At 39.8% G+C, this 27,757-nt stretch overlaps 2 protein-coding genes across 2 annotated transcripts; both read right to left on the reverse strand.

The window, feature by feature from the left end:
• Positions 1–1,087: 1,087 nt before the first annotated feature.
• Positions 1,088–18,590, reverse strand: keap1b (kelch-like ECH-associated protein 1b). Its single transcript, XM_041785174.1, has 7 exons — positions 18,506–18,590; positions 13,632–14,826; positions 10,542–10,787; positions 8,687–9,363; positions 7,455–7,660; positions 6,649–6,825; positions 1,088–3,144 (listed from the first exon to the last, which is right to left on the reverse strand). Exons 2-7 carry the CDS (start codon positions 13,935–13,937, stop codon positions 2,882–2,884), a joined length of 1,875 nt encoding a protein of 624 aa, XP_041641108.1. The 5' UTR covers positions 13,938–14,826; positions 18,506–18,590; the 3' UTR covers positions 1,088–2,881.
• Positions 18,591–20,703: 2,113 nt separating this feature from the next.
• s1pr5b (sphingosine-1-phosphate receptor 5b) lies at positions 20,704–25,632 on the reverse strand. The gene is made up of 2 exons (XM_041784327.1): positions 25,545–25,632; positions 20,704–23,341 (listed from the first exon to the last, which is right to left on the reverse strand). The coding sequence occupies exon 2, from the start codon at positions 23,088–23,090 to the stop codon at positions 21,852–21,854; it is 1,239 nt and encodes a 412-aa protein (XP_041640261.1). The 5' UTR covers positions 23,091–23,341; positions 25,545–25,632; the 3' UTR covers positions 20,704–21,851.
• Positions 25,633–27,757: the final 2,125 nt, after the last annotated feature.

Below are 27,757 nucleotides of genomic sequence, written 5' to 3' on the forward strand. Positions count from 1 at the left end.
GGAAATTCTTTTATATCCACCCCCTGACTTATACTTTTCAATAACCTTTTTTCTGAGTTTATTAGAGTGTTCTTTTGTCTTCATGGTGTAATGGTAGCCAGGAATACTGATTAACCAGTGACTGGTCCTTCCAGATACAGGTGTCTTTATACAGCAATCACTTTACATACATCCACTGCACTCAGGTGATCCCCACTTCACTGATTGTGAGACTTCTAGCACCATCTGGCTGGACCTCTGTTGAATTTGGTCAGTAACTTAAGGGGTGAATGCAGTCACATTTTTCAGAAATCTGTTTTGTTGAAATCTGTTAACACGTTGACATCAAATAGGGGGTTTTGTATTTTTTTGTGCCAAAGAAGCCAAATTATATTGACCCTGGCTGATTTATAAAATCAATGACAGGGTAAAATCATCCAAGGGGATGAACACTTTTTATAGGCACTGTAAATACTGCTGCTCTTAATCTTAACCACTCTGTAATTTCTGCCTTGAAACTAGACATTTTTCCATTTATTATTTTGGTTTTATAAACTTAATTTCTGTTTATCTGCCTGTTCACTGCTGCAAAAACTGAATAAACATGCTGGGGCTTAGTAGATGCTTATCTCAAGACGCACTCAGATGAAGAGTCAGATTCAAAGATAGGAGACAGTGAAAGCTGTACCAAACAAAAATAATAATAATAATAAACAAGTTTTTTTGAGAAATGATGTTTGCAAAATTCAGAGTTGATCAATTACTGTCATCTTAAGATTATTCTGACTGATAGAAAAAATGAAACATGAGCCTTGGCTCACTGCTGTCACTAAAGGATTTTGTAACTTTTCTTTTTTTGAGGAATCATAACAATGAGGAAAATTCATACTATAGAAACCATGTACTGTAAAAAGAATATAAAGAAAGAAAGATAGAAACAGTAGTTCAGGTTTTGTTCTGTAAAACGGAGCTACAGCTCCACCCAGTGGCAAGGCACTGCTTTGAACATGCATTTTTTTTTTTAATGGACAGCATAACCTAGGGCTTATCTTAAAAAACACATGGTTAGGTGGTAAAACGAACCCCCAAAAATAACAGGACTTGAGCATTAAATAAACATATTTTTTACTTAACGATGCATTATTGTACAGGGTATTTTTGCTGGAAAAAATGTACAAAGCAGATCTTAAATAGTCCACATTTCATTCCAACTACTGATGGACAAGGAAAATAAAACAGTCCCTTTCAGTGAAGCACATTTTTTTCTTACAAACATCCAAATTAGCACTAACAGGCATTCCTACTTGGTCACATTGCATGCTAGTTATTCAAAAACACAAACACCAGAGTCCAATTCAATACAAAGCTGATGTCAGTTCAGGGAAGCAAGAAAACCAAAAGGATTTGAACAAATAAATAAAAAAGTGAGCTCTGAAATTCTGTACAAGACTTCTTAAGATATCAATGTACAAAAACATCACTTAAAAACGTTTGTAGCTTAAATTGCTGTTACAAATACACTTCTTTAAGCAAGTTTTTTGTCATTAGCATACAATATCTGAACACTAATGCACAAACATGGTCACTTGTGTTTCTGAGGTCTGGTGAAAGAGTAACCAAAAAGTTGACTGTAGGGAGGAGTCCGCATTCTGTCAGTGATTAGTGTTTTAATAAAACACAATCAGTTCATTGAATTTAAATGCTACAGTAATCCCTTTCCTCTAAACACAATCACAACCTGTTTCTTCCCTCTTTTGGCACTCCAAATACCATATACTATGATCCCTGGCCAACACCTCTACCAAAAATAAAAATCAATTAATAAAACCTATCAGTGGAGATTAGTGAAAAGACACATTTTGTTACTATGCCGTTACTTTCACGTCCTGCTACTCCTGTACAGTACCAATGCTTGACTGTGACACATTGTGCCTAATGCAAGAACAAATTGTGTGGTATGAACAGATTTAATCTCCCCAAGCATAAAAGGAGGAGTGAGTTTAAATGTTGCCAAAGCAAATATGAATGAAGCTGTTTTTGATTTATTCTTGGATTAGAATTTTGTGAGGGAAAAGTGGCCTCAGACAGGAGTTGCCTCGTGTTAAATATTCAAATAGTGTAGAACAGGTAGGACTCAAACTTGCAATCATATTAGAGGAGTAAGAAGAGCTTGATAAAAAGAGGCTGCTCTTGCATGAGGCCAATCAGCATGTTTAAGCTTCATCTCATGGCTGTCTGGGTTTCTAGGTTTCTTCATCTCACACAGTGTCTGTCTGTGCTGCTCCTCAGGTCGATATACTGCTGACGGTAATGCCCATAGGCATCATAATGGCACTTTGAAATCTAACGGCCTATGTTGACAAATGCTACTCAGTCCACTTTTTTTCTCCCCTTACGCTTTTAATTTTGCATGGGTTGCTCTTGAAGTATAAAGAGCCCTTAATGACTCTTTGGGCTAGTAAATGTCCCATTGTTTTTTATTAGCCTGCAGCCCTTTCTTCCTATGGCTCTGACCTAGGAGGCAATGCTCCAACTGAGGACTTCAATCTCACAGGCTGAGGTCCTTGAAATTTGGCCAAAGAGGATTTACTTACCGGCAAATTATTTGCACATCATGCCTTGAAAACTGGACTTTGGATTCTAATGTAACGTGATCTTAAACCCCATATGGGATACTCAAATTATGTTTTGTTACTTTAGAGATGAGATTTGCACCGCATCTTCAAAATGAGGTGTTTCAAATTTGTGATCTCTTGAATCAGTGAGGCAGCATGTGTGATATCAGTTCACCTCTGTCTCTAATCATATTGACGGTCTTTCTTTATTTGATTTGGGAAGACAGGGTGGAGCTCAGGGGGCTCATCAGTGTTTGAACGTGTACGTGAAGATCTAATGATGAGGTTCATGAGCCTTTGCTGAAGGAGCCGCTGTGCCGCTGATTGTGGTGTGAGCTGAAACTGGAGTTCGCTGACTGATAAGCTGCTGGGGCTGCTATGTTCTCCTTCTCAGACGTCTGACATGGCAGTTCTTTCTGACAAGGCTCCATGGTAACAGCCACACCAACGCCACTCCGCCCTGACGTCATGTGGGTGACCTCGGACCAGGTGTCTTTTTCTGGGTCATAGCACTCCACACTATCCAGGAAAGTGTTGCCATCGTAACCTCCTGCAAAGTTAACATTCACAGTTAGTCCATTTAATGTAGTTGGGTTGAATTAAAGGCTATTACACCCATTCAACAGTGTTCACTGTGACTGTCATGGATGACATTATAAATATAATATGATCCTATCTGATTGTGCATATAAACCCCTTACAGTTCAGACAGCATGTGATCCACAGATTTATGAAAAAAATGTATGATCATGCTGTTAATAAATTAAATGCAAATAGTTTCCTGTACAAAGTTTGAATGAGAGAGAGCAGTGATTATCAAGTGCACATATGCACGATGAAAATCTGCAGTTAAACTTAGAATATTGTTACTCAAGCTTGTGTAAACATTTACACAAAAAATGTACCATGTACAGTAATTTTATTGAAAGCACTAAACAAAATTTTATCATTATTATTTTATTACTAGCTGGTCAACAATTGGTTTGAGAGGGGTCTCGCTGCAGACCGTTAATCTCTGACAGCCACTCTCACAGACCGTTCATCTGAGACGCTGTATATCACAGAAAAGAAGTGCCATAATCTGCCAGTACAACAAATTTAAAGTTTTATATTTTCTTTGAATTAAACTTAAATCACAAACAATGTCACATTGAAAACATTACAGATGAAGCAACAGGTCATTAATAAAACAGAAAAAGTTAGAGGTCTAATCCAGAATTAGCCTAAATAATGTGCAGACCTGCTTTAGAGGTACAGTTGCTAGAGAAAGTATGTGAACCCTTTGAGATTTCTTGGATTTCTGCATAAATTGGTCATCAAATGTGTTCCAATCTTTATCTAATTCACAACAATTGACAAACACAGTCTGCTTAAACTAATATAGCACAAAAAATGATATGTTTTCATGTTTTTATTGAACAAAACATGTAAACATTTACAGTGCGGGGTGGAAAAAGTATGTGTACCCCTAGGTTAATGACTGGTTGACCCTCCTTTGGCAGCAATAACTTCAACCAAACGTTCCCTGTGGTTGCAGATCAGAGCTGCACAATGGGCAGGAGGAATTTTGGACCATTCCTCTTTACAAAACGGTTTCAGTTCAGCAATATTATTCGGATGTCTGGTGTGCATCGCTCTCTTGAGGTCATGCCACAGCATCTCAATCGTGTTGAGGTCAGGATTCTGACTGGGCCACTACAGAAGGCGTATTTTCTTCTGTTGAAGCCATTCTGTTGTTGATTTACTTCGTTGCTTTGGGTCGTTGTCCTGTTGCATCACCCATCCTCTGAGCTTCAGTTGGTGGACAGATGGTCTTCAGTTTTCCTGTAAAACGTCTTGATAAAATTGGGAATTCATTTTTCTGTCAATGACAGCAATCCATCCAGGCCCTGAGGCAGCAAAGCAGCCCCCAACCATGATGCCCCCTCCATCATATTTCACAGTTGGGATGATGTTTTGATGTTAGTGTGCTGTGCCTTTTTTTTTTTCCACACATAGCGTTGTGGTTCCTTTTGGTTTCATCTTTGGACAGAATATTGAACTTTCTCCATTTGTAGACAGTCTGTCTTACCGTGGACGCATGAACATCAAGGCTTTTAGAGATACTTTTGCAACCCTTTCCAGCTTCATGCAAGTCTTCTTGATAGTAGGTCTTCTGAGAGCTCTTTTTCTGCCAGGCATGGTTCACATCAGGCAATGCTTCTTGAGAACAGCAAACTCAAAACTGGTGTATGTTTTTATAGGGCAGGGCAGCTTTAACCAACACATCCAATCTCATCACATTGATTGGACTCCAGGTTGGCTGACTCCTGGCTCCAATTAGCTCTTGGAGAAGTCATTAGCCTAGGGGTTCACATACTTTTTCCACCCTGCACTGTGAATGTTTAAATGGTGTGATCAATAAAACATGAAAACATATTATTTTTTTGCACGGTATTAGTTTAAGCAGACTGTGTTTGTCAATTGTTGTGACTTAGATGAAGATCAGAACACATTTGATAACCAATTTATGCAGAAATCCAAGAAATCTCAAAAGTGTTCACATACTTTTTCTAGCAACTGTAGTTACAAGAACGATGGTTCACTTTAGCTTCCTTAGCTCTAGCTTAATGTAAGCCTAATGTAGCTATGCTAGCTACAAAGTTAATGTTACTACATATGTTAATGGAACTAAGTTAGCTTTAGCAACACAAGCTTTAGGAAATGTAGCTATACAGTATATCTATGTAGCTTACGTAGTTGGTTTGTGAGTTAAGCTTTAGCTATGTTAGCAACGTAGCTAATGTAGCTACATTGATAAGTTTCTATGTTATCTACATAGCTTACTCAGCTAACAGACCTACGTCTGCAGCGTTATAATGATTTCATGGAGGATGAGCTTCTTTTCTTTAAACAGACTGTTTACTCCGCTTTATTAAACATTTTGTACTTAGTTTTTGCAGCTCCGTTTTTTTAAACTTTTGACCTTTGGTATCCTAGTCATCTTAACCTATACCCTAACACTAAACAGACTTTTAATTATTCTGAAAGTCTGAGTGTGTATTTCCATTCTGAGATATACGGCGTCTCAGATGGTCTGTGAGAGAGGGCGTCAGAGATGATTGGTCTGTAGAAAGACTGTTGGATTATTTTGACAGTTGTAGGGCTGATAGCTTCCATTCGATGGGTCAAAAAGCTTGTGTCCGACCAAGGTCACCCTGGTCGGTGAGCCCCCCTCCCAACACGCTGACCAGGGGGCAGAAGCGGTAGCACGCAGCTGAGTGATATAGAGAGATGAGCTGCTGGGGACAGAGCAGCAATGCTGTTTGTATGAAGTGGCGCTGCTCAGTGTCTCTGCTAGCTGTCTACAGACAGGCAGAAAGCAGAGGTTATAAAAGACAATGTCTCCTGGTTATTAAGTCCCGACGAGTAAACTTTTTCACTCTCACCTCCGTAAATAAACACTGCATGCTGTCTGCTTTATGCTCGTAAATGACATGGCGCAGGCTAGGTCGAGTGATCTGTTAATAGTTACCGTTACAAATGAATGAAAAACAATGATCAGAGGTTATTTTGTAGGCTGTATGAGTTTAAAGAGTTACTGCGCGGGGATCACGGAGATCATGTGATCAAAGGCAAGTGCACACTGATCGTCTCTCTCTGCCATATTTGACCCAGGAGCCATGAGACCAAACATTTCCATATTTATTATTAATGGAAATATGACAAATAATTCTATTCAGTTGTTTTCTTGATAGGTGTTCTTGTAGAGTTCAGTGTAAATAAAGATAACATAATTTCTCTTTAAATAAGAAAAATATGTTGAATCAAGAACACATTTTTATCTCCAGAATTTACACTAAACAACAAAACAACTAAACAAAAAAGTCCTTGTTAATATTATAAGTGGGTTGGTCCAACTATAAGACTTTATCAAATGAAAACGGGTATGTCTAATTGTAAAGAAAGTGATTTGTAGCCAAACTAAACCATTTAACAACAGTGTTATTGTATATTACTTTGGCTTCTTGTGCTTCTCTTGATAATACATTTACCCTGATTATACTACACTCACCCAGTACATAGATGCGTCCATGTAACGCAGTGACTCCCAGAGCACTGCGTCTGTGCCTCATGGAGGCAGCAGAACTCCATGTATCAGTCTCCACGTCATAGCGCTCCACTGTGTTCAGCTGGTTGGTCCCATCATATCCACCCATCACAAAGATGTGGTTTCCCAGTGCACAAACACCTACAGAGGATCAAATGTGAGTTTATTCAAGTCTTAGACTACTTTAATGTGGGCACAGAGCAGAAAATCCTGCAGGCATGAACTCAAACATACAGTGAATGATTGACTGCACTGCTGAATTTGTTTATTAAGCATTCCTCTCATGCTTTACAGCATACACAAACAGAAAACAAAACTAACCTGTAAGCTGTATCAACTGTATTAATTGCTTTGCTCAGACTGCCATTATGGCAAAAAGTGTTTTGTTAGAACTGACATTATAAAGCATCAAAAATGCATCAGTTATTGATCAAAAAGTTTGGCATTTGTCACTCAATGAGAAATACATTTCACTAAAATGAAGGCCTGATCAGATATTTTATTTATTCAACTTTTGCACTGCACTGTGGTGTAACACAGAATACATTAAAGGATTAAATTCTTGATGTTATCACTGCAGTTAGCTGGATAGAATTTTCTTTGTTTAACATTAATAAATCAAATTAGACTAAAGGGAGGGTTAATCCAGTTAAAAAACTTTATCTTCAATCCCTGTAGCTCTAGATTGAAACTTACATGGCCATAAAGACTTGTGTATATGTATATTTGACATGATTTATATGAAAAAGTGGCTTTCAGTCTTTCCTCACCAGCTCCAGAGCGCACAGTGTTCATGGGGGCCATGGTCTTCCACTCGTCCCTCTCTGGGTTGTAGCACTCGCAGGAGCTGAGCCGGTTGGCCCCGTCGAAACCCCCAACAGCGTAAAGCAGCCGGTTAATGACAGCAACACCCACACCTATACGCCGAATCAACATAGGGGCAACAAGCTGCCAATGGTCCCTTTCTGGATCATATCTGCAGGGGACAAACATTAGAATTGATTTTGTTTTACTATTTTGGGGACTTTTTCAAATCATCAAAACCAAAGTGCTCTGCTAGTGATTGGCTTTAAAGAGTCTCACACATGAAAAGACAACACCATCGTCAGCTTAATCCCTTGCAGTGCAAAATCCAAGTAATAAGATGTAATTGTAAATAAATAACTCTCCAGTGGCATCCTGACTGTACTGCAGGGATGCACAAGCACACAACAGATCCTATTCCTAGGAATTGAGGGCACAGATCTTTTTCTTTTGCATCTGTATTCTGCGATAGTGCTGTACTGATAAGTCACATCCCTGTTATGAGTCATTTTTATATCAGCATGCAGACCGGTTAGGCATGTTCCCTTTTTCACAGTGCCTAGTTAATATTTGCCTTTTGTCTTTGCTTTCTGTCTGCGTCATCTCAGGACCAAAGTCAGAGATTGGGTAAATCTTCAACCCTAAATTATGACTATTTACATAATTTGCTGTCTTTCAGATGATCTTTCTGGTTAAAGATTGTGTGGGGAGCCCCTGTTTAGGTTTGACTCATGCCTTCACAACTGAACAAAGACTTTTGATTCATGATTCACTGCTTTGTTTTATGACATAAAAAGACTAATGCTTCCTTGTAGGAGGATTTTGTGTACTATTAATAAATTAAAGGAAGTGGAACAAGACCCTTTAATATCCAGGAAGTGCCTGATTCCTGCTCTCGGGGTATTCATTGACTAAATACAGCAAACACACGAGAACATTAGTCAGAATTTTAAATGCTCTCAGCTGGACTTTAGCCACACATCCCAATGCTTATGAGTACACTGTACAGAAACAGAGACATACTGACAATCAAATAAATCTCACATCAATGAGTGCTTACATAAAGCTGCACCACATTTAGAGTGCCTCTACCTGTTGCTTGTAAAAGGACATCATTAGCATAAATCTGGCTGCTGTTATGCTGTATTTATCTCTTAGCATGCTGGACTGGCTTTAATTTAAGATTAAATCTGCTTACCTTTCAACACTGTTGTGATGAATGCATCCATGTGATCCACCAACAGCGTATATCATGCCATCAATGACACCCACTCCAATTCGGTTCCTGGGAACACTCATGGGTGCACACGGCAGCCAGCAGTTGTTCATAGGGTTGTAGCAGTCCAGTGCATTTGAGTCCATGTTGCCATCAGGAGCGTTGTTCCTTCCTCCAACGGCGTAGAAAAGCCCACTGATGACACAGGCTGCCAGGCCGCTGCGGGGAACCTGCAGGTCAGCAAGCCTCAGCCAGGCTCCTGTGCATGGGTTGTATGCCTCCAGGTAGCTGAGAGACTGTCGGAAATAACCCCCCGCTGTGTAGATGAGCTGTGGCACCTTGGGTGTTCGGCAGGAGATGACTTTGGTGGGCTTGTGGAGGGTGAGATCCTGGAAGATCTGGGCTAGGTAGTCTTTACACTGAGGGTCCCAGTCCAGGGACTGGAGCTGGGCCTGCAGGAAGTTAGGTGTGAGGGAATGGCAGCGGACAGCCTGGAGTAAGGCCTGTACGTATGGCCGCCGGTTCTCGCGGTCGTAGCGCACCCAGGCTACACATGCCTGGAAGACCTCTGACTCACAGCGCACGTTGAGCTCATCTCGGCTGATGAGGGTAACCAGCTGGCAGTGAGACAAGTTAAAGAACTCCTCCTGAGTCGCCACCTACGGACAGGAGTACAGAGAAGACAACTTTTTAAACCCTGTTAGAAGGCCTGGATCAATCGGTGATAGAAGATTAACACAAACCCAAGTGTATAAAATGTAGAAAATGGTTTTAATGAGTAAAAAATGAAGTTTTTGAAGAAAGAGTGTAATTTGAAATATTTCAATATTCTCCACATGAATTAATTGTTTGGTTTGTAGGGACTTGCCCATATTAATCTATTCCTACAGTCCAGAGAAACATCTTCAAAAAGACAATCTATCTGTAAAGGCCTACACAGAGATAGCATATATTACATTCATTTTGAAATAACAGAAAAAAACAGAGCAGAACATCTTTAAAACCAGAAGACAGTTTTGACAGGTGTGCTTAAAATAGAGTTATTTTTAAAAGAGTGTCTTTTCAAAAAGGGAATGATTGACTTTCAAATCAGAAACAAGATAACAGTTGTATGATTTCCATCAAAAATTAACGACACTGCCTTTAAACAGTAACAGAAGAAAGTTTAAATAAATGCAAAGTCATGTAGAGATAAAGAATTAAGTGTGTCACTGCCAATGTCAAATGTCAAGATTATCAGGAGACAATGCAAGGACAAGATAAAGCTTTAGACTGAACACACTGATCTCAACTGCCCAAGTATTGAATAATTCTGTGGGAAGCACTGCTTTATCCATTTTTTTTTCTACCTTATCAGTTCATCAGAGATCAGTACCATTGAACACCATTCATCTCTTTTGTGCTGCGTAGTATCACTGCGTTTGGCAGTCAGGAATGCTCTCACTACAGGTAATAGCTCATCATGACTCATCACCCACATTCTTGACAGTCTTCACAGAAAGCCATGAGCCTGTTGTGGGCATATTTGAAGCGGAAAAATCAACCAGCAGAAACTACAATGGGCCAACTGAAACAGGTATTTAGGCACAGCATGAAATGCTTTCAACACAACTCCCTAGGTTAAAAAACGTACTATTTCTTTTTACTCAATAAGATTTAATTAATTTCAAAGTTATCTGTCTCTTCAATACAGATTGTTTCCTAATATGTATGAAACACCGTCTATCTCCCAACACTTAATGTCTGTGTCTGAGCTGTAAGTTTACCTCAATACATTTAAAAATCCAAAAATCCAACCAAAAAGCAGCTTTGACGCTTTGATTAACTTGACCCTCACCTGGCTAAAGTTCATGTAAATGTACTCGCGGGCCTTCTGATGGAGCTCCGTGCATCCAATCTGCTCAGCAAAGTTGGCGATTCCGATAGCGTTGCTGGGGTCGAGCTGCTGCACAAGGAAGTCGCAGCAGGCTTTGACCACACTGTCAATCTGGTACATAACGGCGCCGTTCATCACATGAATCACACACTTTTCTCCTACAGAGATGCTGGCCGTGTAGGCGAACTCTATCAGTCGGTCCATGACCTGAATGAGTGAGGAGAGAAGGACAGGGAAAGGGTGAGGTGAACAACAGTGAAGGATCAGACAGAATAGTTCACATTAGAACAACTTTATGGAAGAAAAGAGGGAGGACAAAAAAGGTTTTGTTTTATCTTTTTAGTTCATCAATAATCTCATATGATCCTTGGTAAGTCCTATGTTGACCTGGGGCTCATGTTTTAATGCTTTCATTTGTCCAAAAGTGCTGACGCTTCAAGAACTACATCTATTTCATATGACAGTCAATGGTAGGGAAATAAATCCATCAAAAAGTCTAAACATTACCTATGTATTTGTGTGATTTAATTTTTGGTAAAAAAAAAAAAAAAAAGGCAAGAAAGTTCCCAATAAGAGGCCTCTTTTCTTCTGCCAAAAAGATAGTGATGTAATATGTCTTTTACTTATATCATTTTGAACTCCAAAATTATGGTTTGGTAACATCCTTCCTAATGTCTACAGCATTTACTTCAAAGGTGGGTTCATTTAGCAGTCATGACAAGAGCAAAGAAAAAGACCTAAAAACAATCACAATTTAATAACCGACACAACTGTCACTGTTTTCTGGGCTTAAAATAAGTGCTTCCTGCATGTGTTAACCTCCACCAGGTGCTTACTAAAATGCCAAATGTTACTTTAACACGTTTAATGGAACAAGGTGTTTATTAAAGAGTCACACTGTGTTCATAAAGTGCCACTTGGCATTTAAACAGCTTGACTGTGAGGCATTTAATAAGGGCTCGGAAGAATTTATTAGTTGACTGTTGGTGTTACATAATGATCTCTGTCCTGTGGTTTCCTTAGTCAATTACTTGTTAACTGTAATCACCCAATGAGGAAAAGGAGAAACCAAGATTATTAAGCACTGGTCATCACTGCTGGTTGTTTGGGTAGCCCAAAGAACATCACAGATGTCACATATTTGATAACCTGTTAACATAATTTTAACATAATTGCAAATCAAGAGCATACTGCTTACTGTACTTCAGAGACGTTTTGGTTTAACCAGCCAAAATATGGACAATTATAAATACCTGATGAAGAGCAACTCTGCTCGAAACGTCACGTTGGTGCAACAGATAATTGTATTTTTGGAGCCCTGCAATGTGCGAGACGTCCTTCTGTTCCCAATTATAAATACCCCCACGGTGGCACTGATGTTGTAGTCGACTTTCCAAAGCATGCTGTTTTTCTTTGCTATTTAACTGCACCTTAAATTATTAATATTATTATTGTTAAGATGTGTAATCTTAGTACCATATTTCAGTACCATACACACTATGTGTGTTTTTACTTATAATCTGGCCTTGGTCCTTCCACAAATAAAGCTGTACACATGGTAATATGCAAAAGATAAATACTGTTATTGTTATTATTGTTGATTTTTTTCTTGTTATATTGTATTTAAGAGTTGTTGGCACATTTTCCTTTGTACTTTTGTAATATATATGGCTAATTACTTGTCCCTCTCCTGTTGAGCTGTTCATAACAAACTGAATTTCTCTCAGTGGGGGATCAATAAAGGTTTATCTTATCTTGTCTTACAGTACAGCAGAGCTTTAAATAGCATGTGAAATGATTCTACAAACCATCTGTTTGGCAGTGGTTTGACTGACATTGACTGCATTGATTGTGGCTTTGGTGTCAGTTGGAACTCTAAGTACTTGGAATAACAAAATCACAACTTTCTAGTGATGTATGGCAAGAGACTTTCGATCAGCAGTTATGAAAAATAAAATAAAATAAAAAAATAAAATCCCAATAAAGTGGAGAAAACACGCTGACAGCCCAGAGGCAAACTGTCAGACTTTCAAAAGGTTTAACACTTACCCTTTATTTTAAGCTAAATTAAGTTATCAACTGTTATCAAAATGAACATCTTAATTAACAGGTTATGGGCTAACCTAGTAACGCAATACATGAAATGTGTAACTAGGTTAGCCAATAACCTGTTATTGTTTTTACTCTTGTTGATTATATCCCCTATCATATAATTTTACTGCAAGATTGTCCAAATTTAATTTCACAAACTCTAAAATCAAGCAATCATTGTGCATGATCATTGTTTTAATGAGGAATCAAAACCGATATAAATTAGATTTTGTTGGATTTTTTTACTGGTCTCATATCAAAGATCATTAAAAGTCTGGTACCAGGACGACCCTAGTCAATAAAATTATGTCATTTGGGTGTCATCAGTCAACAGTTATGAATGTAATTATATTCTATTAGAATAAATTTAGGTTCATGGCTTAGAGAATCAGGCACAAAGCAGATGTGGACCTCCTCCTAAGCTGATGTGCTAGACCCCGCCAAACCCAACATCTAGTTTTATGGCAACAGGTCAACCAGAGTATTTAATGACATTTTGCTGTGATGTAACTTTGACCCTTGCTATACAATAATACAAATGCAGGGACTGACTAAAGAGATTCATGTTGAATTTCACAGATTTTTTTATAACGAATTTTACATAATTTAGTACAATCTGCCTCATCTGTCAAGGTTTATTACTCATATATTTGTACTGAGGTACAAAGTAAGCCACAAAATGAAAGCTCTATTAAGAATATATGAGAAACATGATCTTAAAACAACTGTGAGAATTCAAACATTTGTGAAATTCATTCAAATTTTCTTAAAAACCAGTGCCTTTATTTTGTAAGGATTAAAAAGTAATACTACCTCAAACTTGAGCACTGATATAGAAATGTTAAATACAAGTGGTATTCCAGGTGTTAAGAATTAAATAGAGCAGCAAAGTAGATAATGCGCCAACAAATGAAAAAGCATTATTATGGTCTAACACATTTATGACTACATGGGACTCACCCTGGGATGTATCCCCTCGATGGGAACCAGCTCCATTCCACACTCCTTCAGGCCGTTGGTGAACATGGCCCTGAACACAGGGGACGAAGAGGCCAGCACCACCTTGTGAGCTACAAAGTCCACAGCCTCCAGGTCTTTGTAGCGCACACGCAGTGTGACATCGCACAGCTGCCGCTCCAGACGCAGCTCGTTCATGATGGCGAAGGCTGCTGCCGTGTGGCTCTCTAATGTATAGCTGAAGACACGGTGGCCGTTGCGCGTGGATGGAGTCACCAGCGCTTTGCATTCTGTCAGGCACTCTGTCATTTCCTTCCTGTTCTCCTCCTTCTCTCTCTCTCTCTCAAGAACAGCAGGCGGCAGCACAGGGCATCCTTGCACCAGTCGCAGGCATAGGTTAAAGTGAGAGAAATTATTTTTGTTCACGTGGTTTGAGGTGACTTTTAGGTTTGTGTGGTCATGAGGGTCTCCACGATCTGTTCAGTGCTTTAGTCCAGCCATGCTGCTCATTATGGCATCCTAGAGACCTCCTCTTGAGCTGGCAGTTTTGGCCAGCTTTATGTTTATATTTTGAAGTTCCAACATTGTCAAAATGTCTGGATTTCAGCTTTGTAAAAGGTTAAACTTTGCAGAAGAGAGTGAAAGTTAAAAAGGTCCTGGAGATTTTGAGATTTTGACAACTTTACAATTTTAACAATAATAAGAATGTTTGTGCTGTCAATAGTAGTGTGTTTTTCATTCCAATTTAAAGGGAAACTCTTGAATCAGTCCTTAACAAGACAACTGTCTTCTGCCTAGGGAATGATGGTTTTTATTTTCTTGTTTTCCAAGTTGCAGAAATGTTTTCAACAAAGCAGCTCATCAGTTCCACAAAGTAAAAACACACTTGAGGGTTGGTCTAAAAGCACGCCAGATTCATCCCTGTTTTTTTTTAAGAGGGCTATACATCTGCTGAGAGCAGCACAGTCAGATTGTAAAGATGAAGCAGCAAAAGCTGTTTGTCTCTGATAGGAAGAGAAAAAAACAAAATGAAATAGGGTGAAGTGCCCGAAGTGTCATGTGTGTAACATGGATCTCTGAGGAATGAGGAGGAGGGGGCGGGGGTGCTTCCCTCAGAGATGCCTTCCTTGAGGTTGCCCAGTTAAGGAATTTGTTTGCACCGCTGTGTTTACCAGGAGGCTCTTGGCTCAGCTGATCACTGAGGGGAAAAGAAAGAGAGGGAAACAGTTCATATGCATAGTCAGTGGATGCACAAATCATAACATACAGCTCAAGTCCTGCAGACACTGACAAAAGCTTGGTCACCAGTCCCCTATCTTTAAACTTACACAACAAAAGCTTATCTACACAATGATACGCTGTGTTCTCTGTCAGCATGCCTTTCACACCCAGAGTACACTCTTCCTGGTGCAGGTCATTGGGTCAAGGCTTTGTACTTCTCATGATGACTGCTACTTTCAGCCACAGGTGTTTCCCTCAGGTGTGAAAGAAGCTTTACAAGAATGTAAAAAATATATTATATATGCACAAATAAAAAAGTGTGTAAATGCAAGAAAGTGTGCAGAAATTGCTGAAGAAGTTATGTCTGTTTTGACGGACGATGGGGTGACTTAAATCAGGCTAGCATTTTGGCTGGCCAGTATGACGGAGGGTTTTTACTTAGTCCTGTGACCTGTCCAGCTGAGGCCTGGAGCTGAGGGAACGGCTTGTGAAGCAACCAAGGAAAAAAAATCTTGACACAGAAATCTTTAGCACAAGCTAACTCAAAGAATTCCCTTGCAGGGACACAGAGAACAAGCAGGAGGCATCCACAGACTGATCTGAAGAAGAATACTTTCACTGCATGCTTTTAAACAGCAGATAGGGATGTTTATCTTATTAAATAACACATCCCTTTTCTGTCATTCCAACTTCTTAGTTTTCCACAGATTATGATCTACCTGTGCAAAGAGCAGTAAACAGTTAGTTATCAATTTGGTGTTCTCAAATCAGGAAGAGTTACTCAGGAACAATTTTAGAGTTATATAACGCAGCACCTATAGGTTGTGTGCACACAGAAATCAGTACCTGAAGGTGACATAAGAGGACGCAGTGCACAGGCCAGGCTAGATGACCTTGCTGTTCCACCATGTGTCCTCATTTTTAATCAGCAAATTTGAACTAAGTCTTTATTATGTCTGAGTTTTTTATCAACAGATGACAACATGTCAATAGCTTCAAGTGAACTGGTCATAAAGGCATTGAGCCAGCAGTTAATCCAACTGTAATATGAAACACGCTGCCATTTCTGTTTACTGCTGAGCTTTTCTCCCTCCAGGTTTCTGGGTAAAATAGTTTCACAGGAGAACATATTGCTCAACCCGCTCACTCTCAGAGGCTGCTCACTGACAAACAGACTCCCTGACTCCTGTCTATACCTGCTGCTCTGCTTCTTCAAGAGATTCATAGTTACAGTCACAGCTTCAGGTATGACACTGAAGGCTGAGTCACATTCGACACATGAGCAGGTGTTTCACTTTTATATGCAAAATTGAACAAAACGGGCCTTTAAGGAGAGGCTGATGGGGCGACTTTGGAAAGTCCCTATAAAATAAAATTACTTCAGAAGGAAATATCTTGGCCTACAGAGAGCATATTTCATTTAACAATCTCTTTATTGTTTTTTGTTTCTTATATATGATGATGCTCAATGGCAGTGCCCCTTAATTTGTTAAGAATTATGTTCTTTTAATTCTGACAAGGCCTAAAAGATATGACAACACACAGAAAAGTTGTCTACTACCTAAATGGCAATAGAAGAAACGATATCAGCATGTTCTTCACCTAATTGTTGGGGCCTCCTTAAATCAAGAATAATTTCAAAATTACATTTGTGATGCTTTGTCACCACATTTTTCCTGCTCTTTTCTCCTCTCTCAGCCTCATGCTAGCTAACCTTGCAGTTGCTACAGAAGTGTTAACCAGTGTAATTTGAGGGTAGCTGACAGCTAGGGGCTTCAGATGTAAATGCTGGTCCATGTATTCAGGGCTGCATTTGAGAGGTCTAATGTTAGCATGCTGAGGATGAAGCCGTGGTGTACATGACATAAATATAAAGGCTGGGTGAAATACATCCCAATAATGTTTTTTCCTGTAAAGACATGAAAGAAACTATCAAATACACATGGGCCAAATCAAAAATGTCAAACAGGTGCTTTAGAAATGTCCTGCTGCACAATGTCAACATGAACGTGAATAATGACATTACATCCCCTTTTGTGGTGAAAAAACAAAACAAAAAATCAAACATTTTCCTTGAACAGATTATAAAATCTTATTTTGACTTGACATCTCAAATAGATTATCTTGCTGTTAATAATCTTTTCACTGTTAGTGGATCTTACTTTCACTTTCTTTTGACCAATCTTTTAGCCTTGCATCTATTTTTATTTTTCCCAACTCAACATCACTTTAATCTATATCAATTTAAAGAATATTATCTTAACATTTATCTTGTTTGAAGATATCAATATAGCTTAAAACGTGACAGCCAGTGTATTACCTAGCCATGTACACTAGGGCAGTGGTTCCCAAACCTTTTCTATCAGCCCCCCCTTTGGCAGGTGAAAGGACTAAAACAATTAGAGCTGCAGATGTAAAAAAAAAAAAAAAAAAACACTGTCTTTTGCTCACACATCTGCAGCTTGTATTCCCTGTCGTTTAAAAAATACCAAAACTTCACTGAATCTTGGTGGACTACTTATAATAATTTGCTTCGTCTTTGCAGAGATCTAAAACTACAATCTTTTTGGCTATAACTAGAGAACCAGAGATTGCAATTTATTAAGGAATTAAAGTGTGAATGCTTTCTTCTGCAAAAGCTGCATGCCTGAAAAGATATTTCGAGGGTAGCTACGGTTACCCTTCAGTTAAAAAAATAAAACAAATAATGAAAATCCCAAAATTTAATTGAGGAAAATGATCTGCTGACATTGCAATTGATCCTTTGCAGCTCTAAATTTGGTAAACATTTACATTCAATGCATGATGTGTTTACTTCAATATATAGAGATTATTATGAAGCAAACAGCTTTGCACAAAGCTGAGTAAGGAAATTGGAATTTAAGCACTTCTCTTTCAAAGAGACCCCTGATGGACCCTGCACCCCAGTTTGAGAAACACAGTTCAGGCCTGCAGAAGCTGGCTTGCATTCAGCAGGGCTTGCACAACAGCTGGTGATGTTCAAACTTTCAACATGAGCACGTAAATAGGAGTAATAAACAAATAGTGGAGTTGAACTTGCACCATGGGCATTCTGGCAGAGAGCTCCCCTAACTGAGTGACTCATCCTGAACTCTTCACCGAGCAAACAGAGGAACTGGCTGTACCAAAACATGACCCAGAAGTGAAGCCAGTCCTTACATAAACCCAGATAGAATTGGATTTCCGCGCCATCTCCTCAACATTAACAACTTTCACACACAAAGCACCGTTAGCCCTGCAGCTCCGATCACTCATGTTCATCATTTCTACGCTTGTTTTGATCAAAAATTATCCAGAGCGCTGGCATACTCGCAATATTAGGGTACCGCTGGAGAACCAGATTTTATGCTATGTCTGGTTTGCGGTGAAAGTTTACTCAATATACCCATGATCGATAGACGAAAACAATGAAAATAATAACAAGTTAGACGTTTCGGAAATTGAACTGACAGCAAAATCGGCTCCTAATAATAGACAGTAGCGTAACGGCAGTGAGCCAAACCGAGCACAAAATGCTAACAAAGCGCTACAAAAACATATCTCCTAAGCTAGTCTGCTACTCGCCTTACAACATCAACCTTATAGCTCCTTTAAATGACTATTAATAGTGTACATTTGCAATAAAAGAAACTCACGTAGTCTAGCTCAATTCCTCCATCTCAGTGTGTCGAGCTGTGCGCCACATAGGAAGGAGGGGGGAAAGCTGTAACTCACCGTGACTAAGCATTGTGCCGGCCTCCTCTCGCTTTCAAAATAAAAGCCCGACATCACCGCTGCGAGACCGTGTTCATTGATGCGAGGGGGCAGTGAAATAAGGACTGAAGGAGTGGGCTTTTATTGTGAAGGAAGTTCTCAGAGAGTAGAAAAGCAAGCAAGCAATTGTTGGCGGGATGCCAAAAACTGTAGCTTTTCAATCAAATCTGAAACAGATAATAGAAATACCGGCAACTTGATTATCTCGTCAGATGCGTCCAAAAATGCCATCAAATTAGCGTAATATGTATTTTTCAAGGAAAGTTGCAAAACTGCACCCCCTCCCCAGAATGTGCTTCTTATTTTGTATATTTTGCTCTTCCTATTTGCAAAATCTGGTCCCCATATCCCAAATCTATTTGTGAATGCGTCATACATCACATACAGTAGGCACAATGCTGAAGTAGCTTGAGTGAGAATGGCTGCTTGAGGCGGATGCTGACACACAAGTATTTTGAGAAATACGTAATTTGGGTCAATTAAGTGCACAGCACACTGTGTTACCGTAAACAGCCACAAGGTGGCGCCAGAAGCAAACGGTTAAGCTGCAGACTCGAACGCTGCGCTCCTCACTGACTTGAAACACATTAGTCTTAAGGGTTAGTCAAGCAGAAATTATCTGGCAGTCCAGAATACTGATTTTTTTAATGTTCAGTACCAAATTTCATAGCCAATCAACCACATATCAATGCTTAAACCTTGGCACCTGGTCAATGGACTGACTGGTGAGGCAGAAGCAGTCATGAAATATCAGATATGACAAGTCTTGAATCAGCATTCACCAGTAATTCCCTGACTGTGCAGTGACTCTGCTCTCTTATGTGTGCACTTCCAGTCAGGAATTGGGTGTGGTTAGCCTTGGGGCAGCAAAATGGTCACTCCTAGACAAGCTTAATTATGTCTGGCTTCTGCACAGACTGCTCGAGAATCAGTTGTTTTTATGACACACGCCACAACTCTGAATTTCCCCAACACCCTGCTAAGGTTAGTAAATATATTTGAACATCTGTATAACAAGCCTGAGTGTCTCCGCTGGGCATGACAGATGACTTAGACCTGTACCTGTACACTTTGTTCAATGAAAAGGCAGGAAGCAGAGGGGTTCAGGAAAGATTCACTGATCTTTTGACCTCTGAGTGCTGGTGTACTGATGGATGCAGCCAACATCTGGAGAGACACCTGCTCCCATACAAATCTTATCAAAGGTTTCCCTGTAAAGGTTTCCCTGACATGTGGTTCCTTTTATTCTAAATAGCTTTATGTCGAAGGATCACTCTGGGTTAAAGCAAAAATGTAACAACCTCACTGTGTATCAGACTTCCTTTTGGTACTACTACACTTTGCTTTGCATGAGGCTAACTCATGCACTGCTCATTTGCGCATCAGCTTCCTCTCAAAGGTGTCAAAAATTTGTATATCACTAAAAAGAACATCACTGCAGTGCACAATATGAAGAGTATGTGACATTCCTAATGCTAAGAATGTTCTTTTTACTTGAAAGAGGGCGTGCAGTGCTTGTGGTTTTGCATTTTGGCAATTGTAGCATTTATAATGCTCCTACCACAAAGCAATATTTACCTACTGCATGCTTAAAATGCCAAAGAAAAGTCACACAGTGTTCATTTTAAACTGCACCCAATAGTGGAACTTTTCCAACTCTAGATGAGGTATGAAAATATACAAAGTTATGTTGAATTAGCAGCCTGTTTAGTTTGCCCTGTCTGCTGAGGGCAGATTTTAGTATTAAGACCAGATGTGCGTGTATGTTTCTGTTTCAGCTTTGACAAGTGTGGACAGCAGGGCACAGCAAGGTGAGAGCATATCTTACCCACAGGTTTGACAGAATAAGAGAAAAAGAGAGATGGAGTGTTTCAATAAAAGCTACATTGTGGTGCATTGGAACTGGTCTGAGAAATGCAGAGCATGTAGAAGAAATGTGAATCTAGGCCAATGGCATTTCCAGATGTGAGACAAGGGGGCTGATTTCCTGTGGTGCTTCTTCAAGAACTGTGGTACAGATACTTAAACTAAAGTTCTGTTAGTGCACATGCAATAAAGACAAAACCAAAAACTCTTTAGAATCCTTTGGGAATAATTTTATTTCTTTTATAAAAAGAAATGAAAAGTTTAATTGTAACAAAAAGTTATAATTTATTATACAGATGATATAAAAATTTTCAGAAATACGAAAGATACACAACATACACACAGCCTTATTCAAGGTCCAAAAGACTGATCTGAAAAAAGGTCTCCAATGTTGTTTTATGAAAGTGCTAAAATAATGGCACTGATAAGTCTGCTATTTCTGTATGAATTAGCTTACAGATACATGCACATTCTTGTCCTTAACAGACCTCGTGCAGCTACAGAAATGATAACATTTGTGGCATTTTCACACTTTGCAGTTATAGTGTGTTCGCACATCAGTTACAACTGTGATGCAATTGCAACTGATTTGATGTGTATCTGCTATCATTTAAAACCACACAGTATGCTAGTTTCACAAATTATATTAAGACATGTTTCTCTTCGTTGATTTAGCTTGGATTTTTTTTGCTGATATATAAAAAAAACCTCTACACTGAGAACTTTCCATTCTGCATCAGATCGTCAGGTTTTACTTTGTGCTCTGCCTCCCACTTCTACGCCACAGCATAGAATACAGCCAACAGTTCCTGTCTTTCATGTCTGCCTCCGTGCATCACGCTTTCAGAGATGTCTGCTCTGAATCATCTATCTGAACAAATCCAGCATACCGTGGATCTTCGAACCAGCGAAATCCAAGTGTGCAAAGGCAGCAATAACACTTTGCATGTATTTGTGCAGCATTTAAGGTACTTAATGTGAAACTGTAAAACGGGACCTTTTCACCCTTAAATTTGGGAGATTTTTTTTCAGTCATGAGTCTCTTTGTGTGAAAGTCTCTTCCAGGCCTTGAAACAAACTACCATGGTATAAAAATTCATGACTGCTACTTTATTTACTGTAACATTTCAGTGCAAATTAGTTGAAAGTCTGTTCACATTTCAGTGGTATTGCTTTGTTTTTTGGCCCCGTCACTATGAAGTTCTTTCACACGGTTTGTTGCTGTAGCTGCACCACTTCTGACTTGTTAAGGTGAGACCTTAGTTATATGTCATCCACCTTCTGTGTCTGGCTGCGCTCCATTGTTAAGCCTGCTGCGACACGTCCTCTGTTCAGTGGATAACCCATTATCAACTCAGTCAGTCAAAGTCCTTGTGACTTGAACAGTTTTGGGTAAAGGGCCTTAATAGGAGACGGGGTGGTGACATTATTTCCTGAGGAAATGGTCGTTTCCGGCCCACCCTCCAACTTCTGTGATGCCACCTCAGTTTTGCTGAAACTGCACTCCAGGAACGGCATCCCAATCTTCTTCACCTGTCCGTCTCTGGTCATCAAACATGGCCGACAGAGCAGCCTGAGGATGGCTCTCCTCATGTCCTTGCTGGTCAGAGTGTAGATGATGGGGTTGAGGAGCGAGTTGACCATGGCTACTCCTAGAAAGTAATCGGCCTTGTAGAGAAGGTAACAACCACGAGTAGGGCAGAAAAAATCCAGAAGGAGGAGGAAGAAGAGGGGCAGCCAGCAGGCGATGAAGACACCCAGGACGATGGTGACGGTCTTGAGGAGGGCGATGTATTTCTGTGACTTCCTTGCCAAGCCTTTTCTCACACTGCCGGACAGGCCCAGCCGCTGGCGCTGTGTATTTGTGCGGACGATTCGAAACACTCTGAAGTAAAGGACTACAATGGCGAGGAGGACTGCGATGAAGACAGAGACGCAGAAGAGGATGTAGCTCTTGGAGTAAAGTGGGAGGACTGTGGAGCACTGGTCCAGTCTGTGGATGCAGTTCCACCCCAAAATTGGGAGAACTCCAAGAAATCCTGCCAATGCCCAACTTGCACCAATCAGAGCCCACATTCGCCCTCGCTTTGCCCCATGGTACGGCCTCATGGTCACCATAGTTACATGCCTTTCAATTGCAATGGCCAGCAGACTTATTATAGAGGCAGCCAGAGTGATGAAGACCCCTCCCTCCCTGAGGAACCACAACAGCGGTGTCAGTTTCAGAGTATTAGGCCCAGACATGATGATGTTAGCCATGTATGTAATCCCAGCCAGCAGGTCTGATAGAGTCAGGTTCCCCAGCAGGTAATACATGGGCAGGTGGAATTTTTTGTTCCTCCAGATGGCGATGAGAACCACGGCGTTCTCCAGGACGATGAGGAGACACACCACCAGGAAGGCAATGCCCTCAGGTTTGAGCCCCTCACGGTAGCGGTCTTTCTGCAGCTTGCCTGTGTAGTTGTAATGCTCCACGATGACAGAGTTGTCCTGATACTCCCAAAAAAACTGCAGGTAGCCGTGAGAGGAGGGGGAAGGGGAGGTAGGGAAGACAGGGGACAAGGAGGGAGTCCATGCATGAGGAGAAGTTGAAGTCTCCATGCTTTATGGTGCTTTTCCTGTACTCTGCCTGCAGTCAGCAGCTATAAAGTCATTTTTGCTGACATGCTTTTGGCAGGAGACACTGTGAAGAATTGGTCCAAGTGGGAAAAAGGGCACAAATATCTGATCTTCTTTAGTAATAAATGAAGCTATCACATAAAGGAGAAAGAGTGTAATCCAACAGACTTCAGTGATGTCCTTTTTGCCAGAAGGAGGTGCTGTTGAGCTTTCTGGTTTAGAGGGTCCAGGTGCTGCAGAAAAACACAAAGCATGAAAAATGATGCACAAAAAAAAACAAAGTCAATGAAAGCTGAAAGCAAAAGAAAATAACAATCAGCACATTTTGAGAGCTAAAGTTTAAATTGTTCTACATCTTTGTTTAAGAAATCTAATCCCCCTCAAAATGCAAAATGAATCATTTACAACTCAGTATAGACCTCTGTAACTAAAACCCTCTTCCTCTGACACATGCAGTAAACTATATTCCCGGTATGTGAGTTAAACTTACACTTCCCTGTGGCATTTGATTGTAAATTGTAATGACATTAAACTTAAACCACAGTTATGACCTCACAGCATCCACTAAAGCAGATGCAATCTATAATTGCTGTTTATAGAATATGATAGCCTACTAAAGTGCATCAGACAGGCACTTTAATGTCAAACAAACATTTAGTCTGTACACTTGTGTTTACTGCACACGTCAGTCGCTGTGAGCTTGTTAGACAAGTACAATCACAACACATGCACTCAATTTGCCTCACACGCTGCTGTTTTACACAGTGTAGAGGAGGTGTTTGATGAAGTGCCTCCATTCATGTAAATACACTCACACAGCATGGCCAAAGTTATGCAGAAATCCACTGAAGGTTTTGGTTCAATTATTTGAGATTCAAGTGGTGTTGATGTTGAGACAAAGTAGGGGGATTAGGGTCAAATTCCTGTGAGTTTCTGTCGTGTGAGAGAGCATTTTTCTCGCTTCTTGAGTCATATGTTAACATTTAAACAAATGGTCTAGAGGCTTTAAACACTCGGTGTGCTGCAGAGGAATTTGGGATGATGAATATATATGTTGTTTGTCCCAGCTCGCCATGAACAGCTGATTATTAACCCTCTGAGATGGACGTTGTCATATACAACAAGAAGTTAAATAAATTAAAAGCTAAATAACTTTTGAACCAATAACTCATAGCCTCTTTTGTTCTCCCTCTCCCTGCCATTCCAATGATGCTATCCATGCACTGGAATTCCTTTCAAAAGATTTTCTTGCAAGTCTGGAGCTTGGGTGACTTTCTGGGGGATTAAAGATTAACTCCACACAAGTAACTCCATTATTGAACATCTTTTCATCCATTTTTTTATTCACTTTCAATAATTTCTGACAGTAGCAGTGAATTCTAAATGCCACTTTTTATCCTGCAATGCTTTGCGATTGGCTGTGACAACTAATGGCAGGCTGTTCCATCGTGTCATGTTTTGTCAATCTCCACATCATAGATCATGCAAGAAACAGCCTGAATAGCTCATAAGCTCATAGCTCATAGAGACAAAGACACAGAGAGCCCGTGGTTTCCCTCTGTGTTATTGCAGACAGGAACTGCTTCAGCTTATGGCACAAGTAGAATCAATACAAAGAAGTGCAAAGATGTTTGGGTTTTTTGGGGGTTTTTTTTTGTAAATATATACATTTTGGGTCCCTACAATATGGGAGAAAAAGTTTGCACAAAAAAGTCGGAGTCATTATTGTTTACTCTGTGTCACACATAAAAGTCTTTGAGTTTTAATTTCAGTTTAGTTTTTTCTTTTGTCTTTACAGTCCCATAACTTTTTAAAAATTCAAGTGACATTAATGCTTCACACATATTTTTTGAGTCCAAGTTATCCTTGAGACAAAAGTCCAGGTGAGAAAAATTGTTAAGAAATAGCTTTGGGCTTGAAGGGTTAAGTCTCTCAATAGGGCATACGCCATGGATTGTTATGGATGGAGATGATGAATGAACAGCAGCATATCAGTGTCGGTTATTTACCAAGAAATATGATCAAGAGGATATGTGTGTATGATAATAAAGAGACCAATAATTGTATAAAGGATAATGTCAGAATTTTCCTGTAAAAATATCCCTTAAAGTCTTAACTTTGTAAAAATATAATGACAGTTTTTTTCTATTTTTTTTATAGCACTGTGTCACTGAAATTTAGTTCCACAACTTCTGCAAGTTTCCCTCCCTACAGAGCAGGGTGTTTATAAAGCAATAGACTGATTTAGCTGTTTAGCAAAGTTTCATTTTCCATTAAAACAAATATATATATGAACCCTGGAATGCTACAAGCGTTCCTTTTCTGTTCTGTTGAAACAGCTCAAATTAAAGTTTTAAAAATATTCTGATACAATCTAACTGTAATAGCATCCTCTATCACAAATGGCATCTATATTAAATGACTGAAAAAACGTACCTTGAAATTGTCATGCCGTTGCCCTTATCCTCCTCTTCATCTTCTTCTCAGTGAGGGGAATCCAAACATGAGCGACCGGTGATTCACAGTCAAACTGACTAGGCAGAGGGAGTGAAGTCAGACCTGAAACAAGCAGCAGCTAAAGGGGGCTGGTCTTAACCCTAACTCCCTCTCCCACTCACACACTCTGCCTTCCTTCCTCTCTCTCTCTCTCTTTATACTAACATGCATTGACACAGACTTGTTTGTGCTTGCAAAAACTGATAAAAAGATTCTCTCAATAGAGTGATCATCACGTTAGGCTTCTGTTGGGTCCCCTTCTGAATTATCAGCAGGTTTCTGTGCTGATAAAACAGCCACAGTCATATTAGTGAGACTTCCTTACATGTTTAAGTCGACATATGCTGGCGATCTAAAGGCCTAAACAGACAGGTGATACAAAGTGAATCTTCACGATGTCCTCATGAAGACGCATCTCCTCTTTGTACATTAAAAACATGGGAAAAAACCAGTCCCAATTATTTTGATGCATGAATGCAAAATAAGAAAAAAATGTAGTTTATTTTGTTTTTCTGTACAAAAACTACTTTTAAGCTTGCTAGAAGTTTAAAAAAATAGATAACCTCTGTTGCCTTTTTGCCTGAAGAACCAGTTTGTAGCTGTAACTGTAACTGTTCCCTAAACATTAACCTTTTGTTTGTTTCCTATGAATTTGGATTTATCAAGATTTACTACGCCCACTGTGACCTTAATTTTTTCTGTGACTTCTTATGAAGCCAGAGAGTCACAAAGAATCTGATTCTCATGATTTATGTTGTAATGATGGTTTCTAATTCCCAGGACTGGAGAGTGAGCATGCAGCAGGCTTTGACATGCTCCAGCAGCTCACCTGCAAAGCTTCCCTGCAGGCTGCAGACACTTTATCAAGTCAGAGTTTGGAGGAAAACACTTGAACCCCAAAGGCACATCTCAGTATGATAATGCACATGCAGTTTTTGTTTTGGTGGCTAAAATATTTAACGTACTGGAACACAAAAGCTAAATGTCCCATTAACACTTCTGCAGCAGCTGTGACGCTGCATAAACGGTACTCTTCCATTAATCTTCCACTACTCTCCATAGCAAAAGTTTGTTGACAGTTGAAAATCCTGGTCTTTATCCGGCTTCTCCTCTGAAACATTTTAGCACTGTATCTGACTATTCAAATAGATCCCTCTCCCAAATAACCCTGTTTGTTTTGGGATTTACTGGTTTAGCTGAAGAGTCCTGTGGCTCCCCTTTGTTTGTTTGTGAGTGTAGACACTGCACAAGCATACCTCTGTCTCTGTCTTTCTTGTGTCTTGACTTTCTCAGTCATTGGACCACTTCTATCTTTTCTTTCACATGGTCTTTATCCAGAGTTTGTGTTTATGTCTGACAGGGTGAAGTGACCGGTCTCGAACTGATAGTGTCGGTTAAGTGTGCCTGCTGACATACTGACATTCATCAGAGAGCCAACAGATCAAACAGCTACAACACCCTGAGCAAACATGTGAGTACGCTTGGGGGCTTTGTATTAAAACAGCAGTTGAAATTAAATCAGTCATGGATGTCAGCTGAAATGAAAGCATGGATTTCTCTTTGCATAAAGTTCCACAGTGGTCTCTTACTTTGAGGCTGAAATACAACAAACCTGTGCCTTGTTGGCAAATTTGCAATGCCTGTAAAAAGTTCAGTCCCTCAGATGTTTTATCCTTTATTATTGGTTTTAAATTGAGGTTTTAATAAATCTAGTAGTCTAACAATCAATGAAATGGGGATCACCTGAGTGCAGTGAGTGTGTCTCGACCTGTGTCTGGAAGGTCCAGGCACTGGTTAATCAGTATTCCTGGCTACCATTACACCATGAAGACAAAAAAACCCTCCAAGCAACCTTGAGAAAATGTACGGAAAAGTATAAGTCAGGATACAAAAAAAATTCCAAGCACTGAACGTCCCCAGGAGTTCAGTTAAATCCATCATCAAGAAATCAAAGGATTATGGAACATGTGTAAGGTCCCGCCACATGGAGATGAAAACGATATATTGCCGTTTCGTTTTGAAAAAGTTTTCCGTAAAGACGGAGTCATTTCAGGAAATATCTGCGTAAGCATGAAACCACTGGAAATGACTGAAAACGCTGTAGTGCATATGCCAAGCCTGTACGTGGCGCTGTGTTGCTGCCACGGAAACGC

This window comes from Cheilinus undulatus, linkage group 4 (assembly GCF_018320785.1).
Source record: "Cheilinus undulatus linkage group 4, ASM1832078v1, whole genome shotgun sequence".
In the NCBI taxonomy this organism is placed as follows: domain Eukaryota; kingdom Metazoa; phylum Chordata; class Actinopteri; order Labriformes; family Labridae; genus Cheilinus; species Cheilinus undulatus.

Bases quoted from the DNA above. Each gene is read 5' to 3' on its own strand.
- keap1b (XM_041785174.1), bottom strand. From the start codon at position 13,937: ATGACAGAGTGCCTGACAGAATGCAAAGCGCTGGTGACTCCATCCACG. The intron at 7,661-8,686 runs GTAAGCAGATTT...TGTCCCCTGCAG, and splicing joins CATCACAACAGTGTTGAAAG to ATATGATCCAGAAAGGGACC. The intron at 3,145-6,648 runs GTGAGTGTAGTA...TTAACTTTGCAG, and splicing joins TGGACGCATCTATGTACTGG to GAGGTTACGATGGCAACACT.
- s1pr5b (XM_041784327.1), bottom strand. From the start codon at position 23,090: ATGGAGACTTCAACTTCTCCTCATGCATGGACTCCCTCCTTGTCCCCT.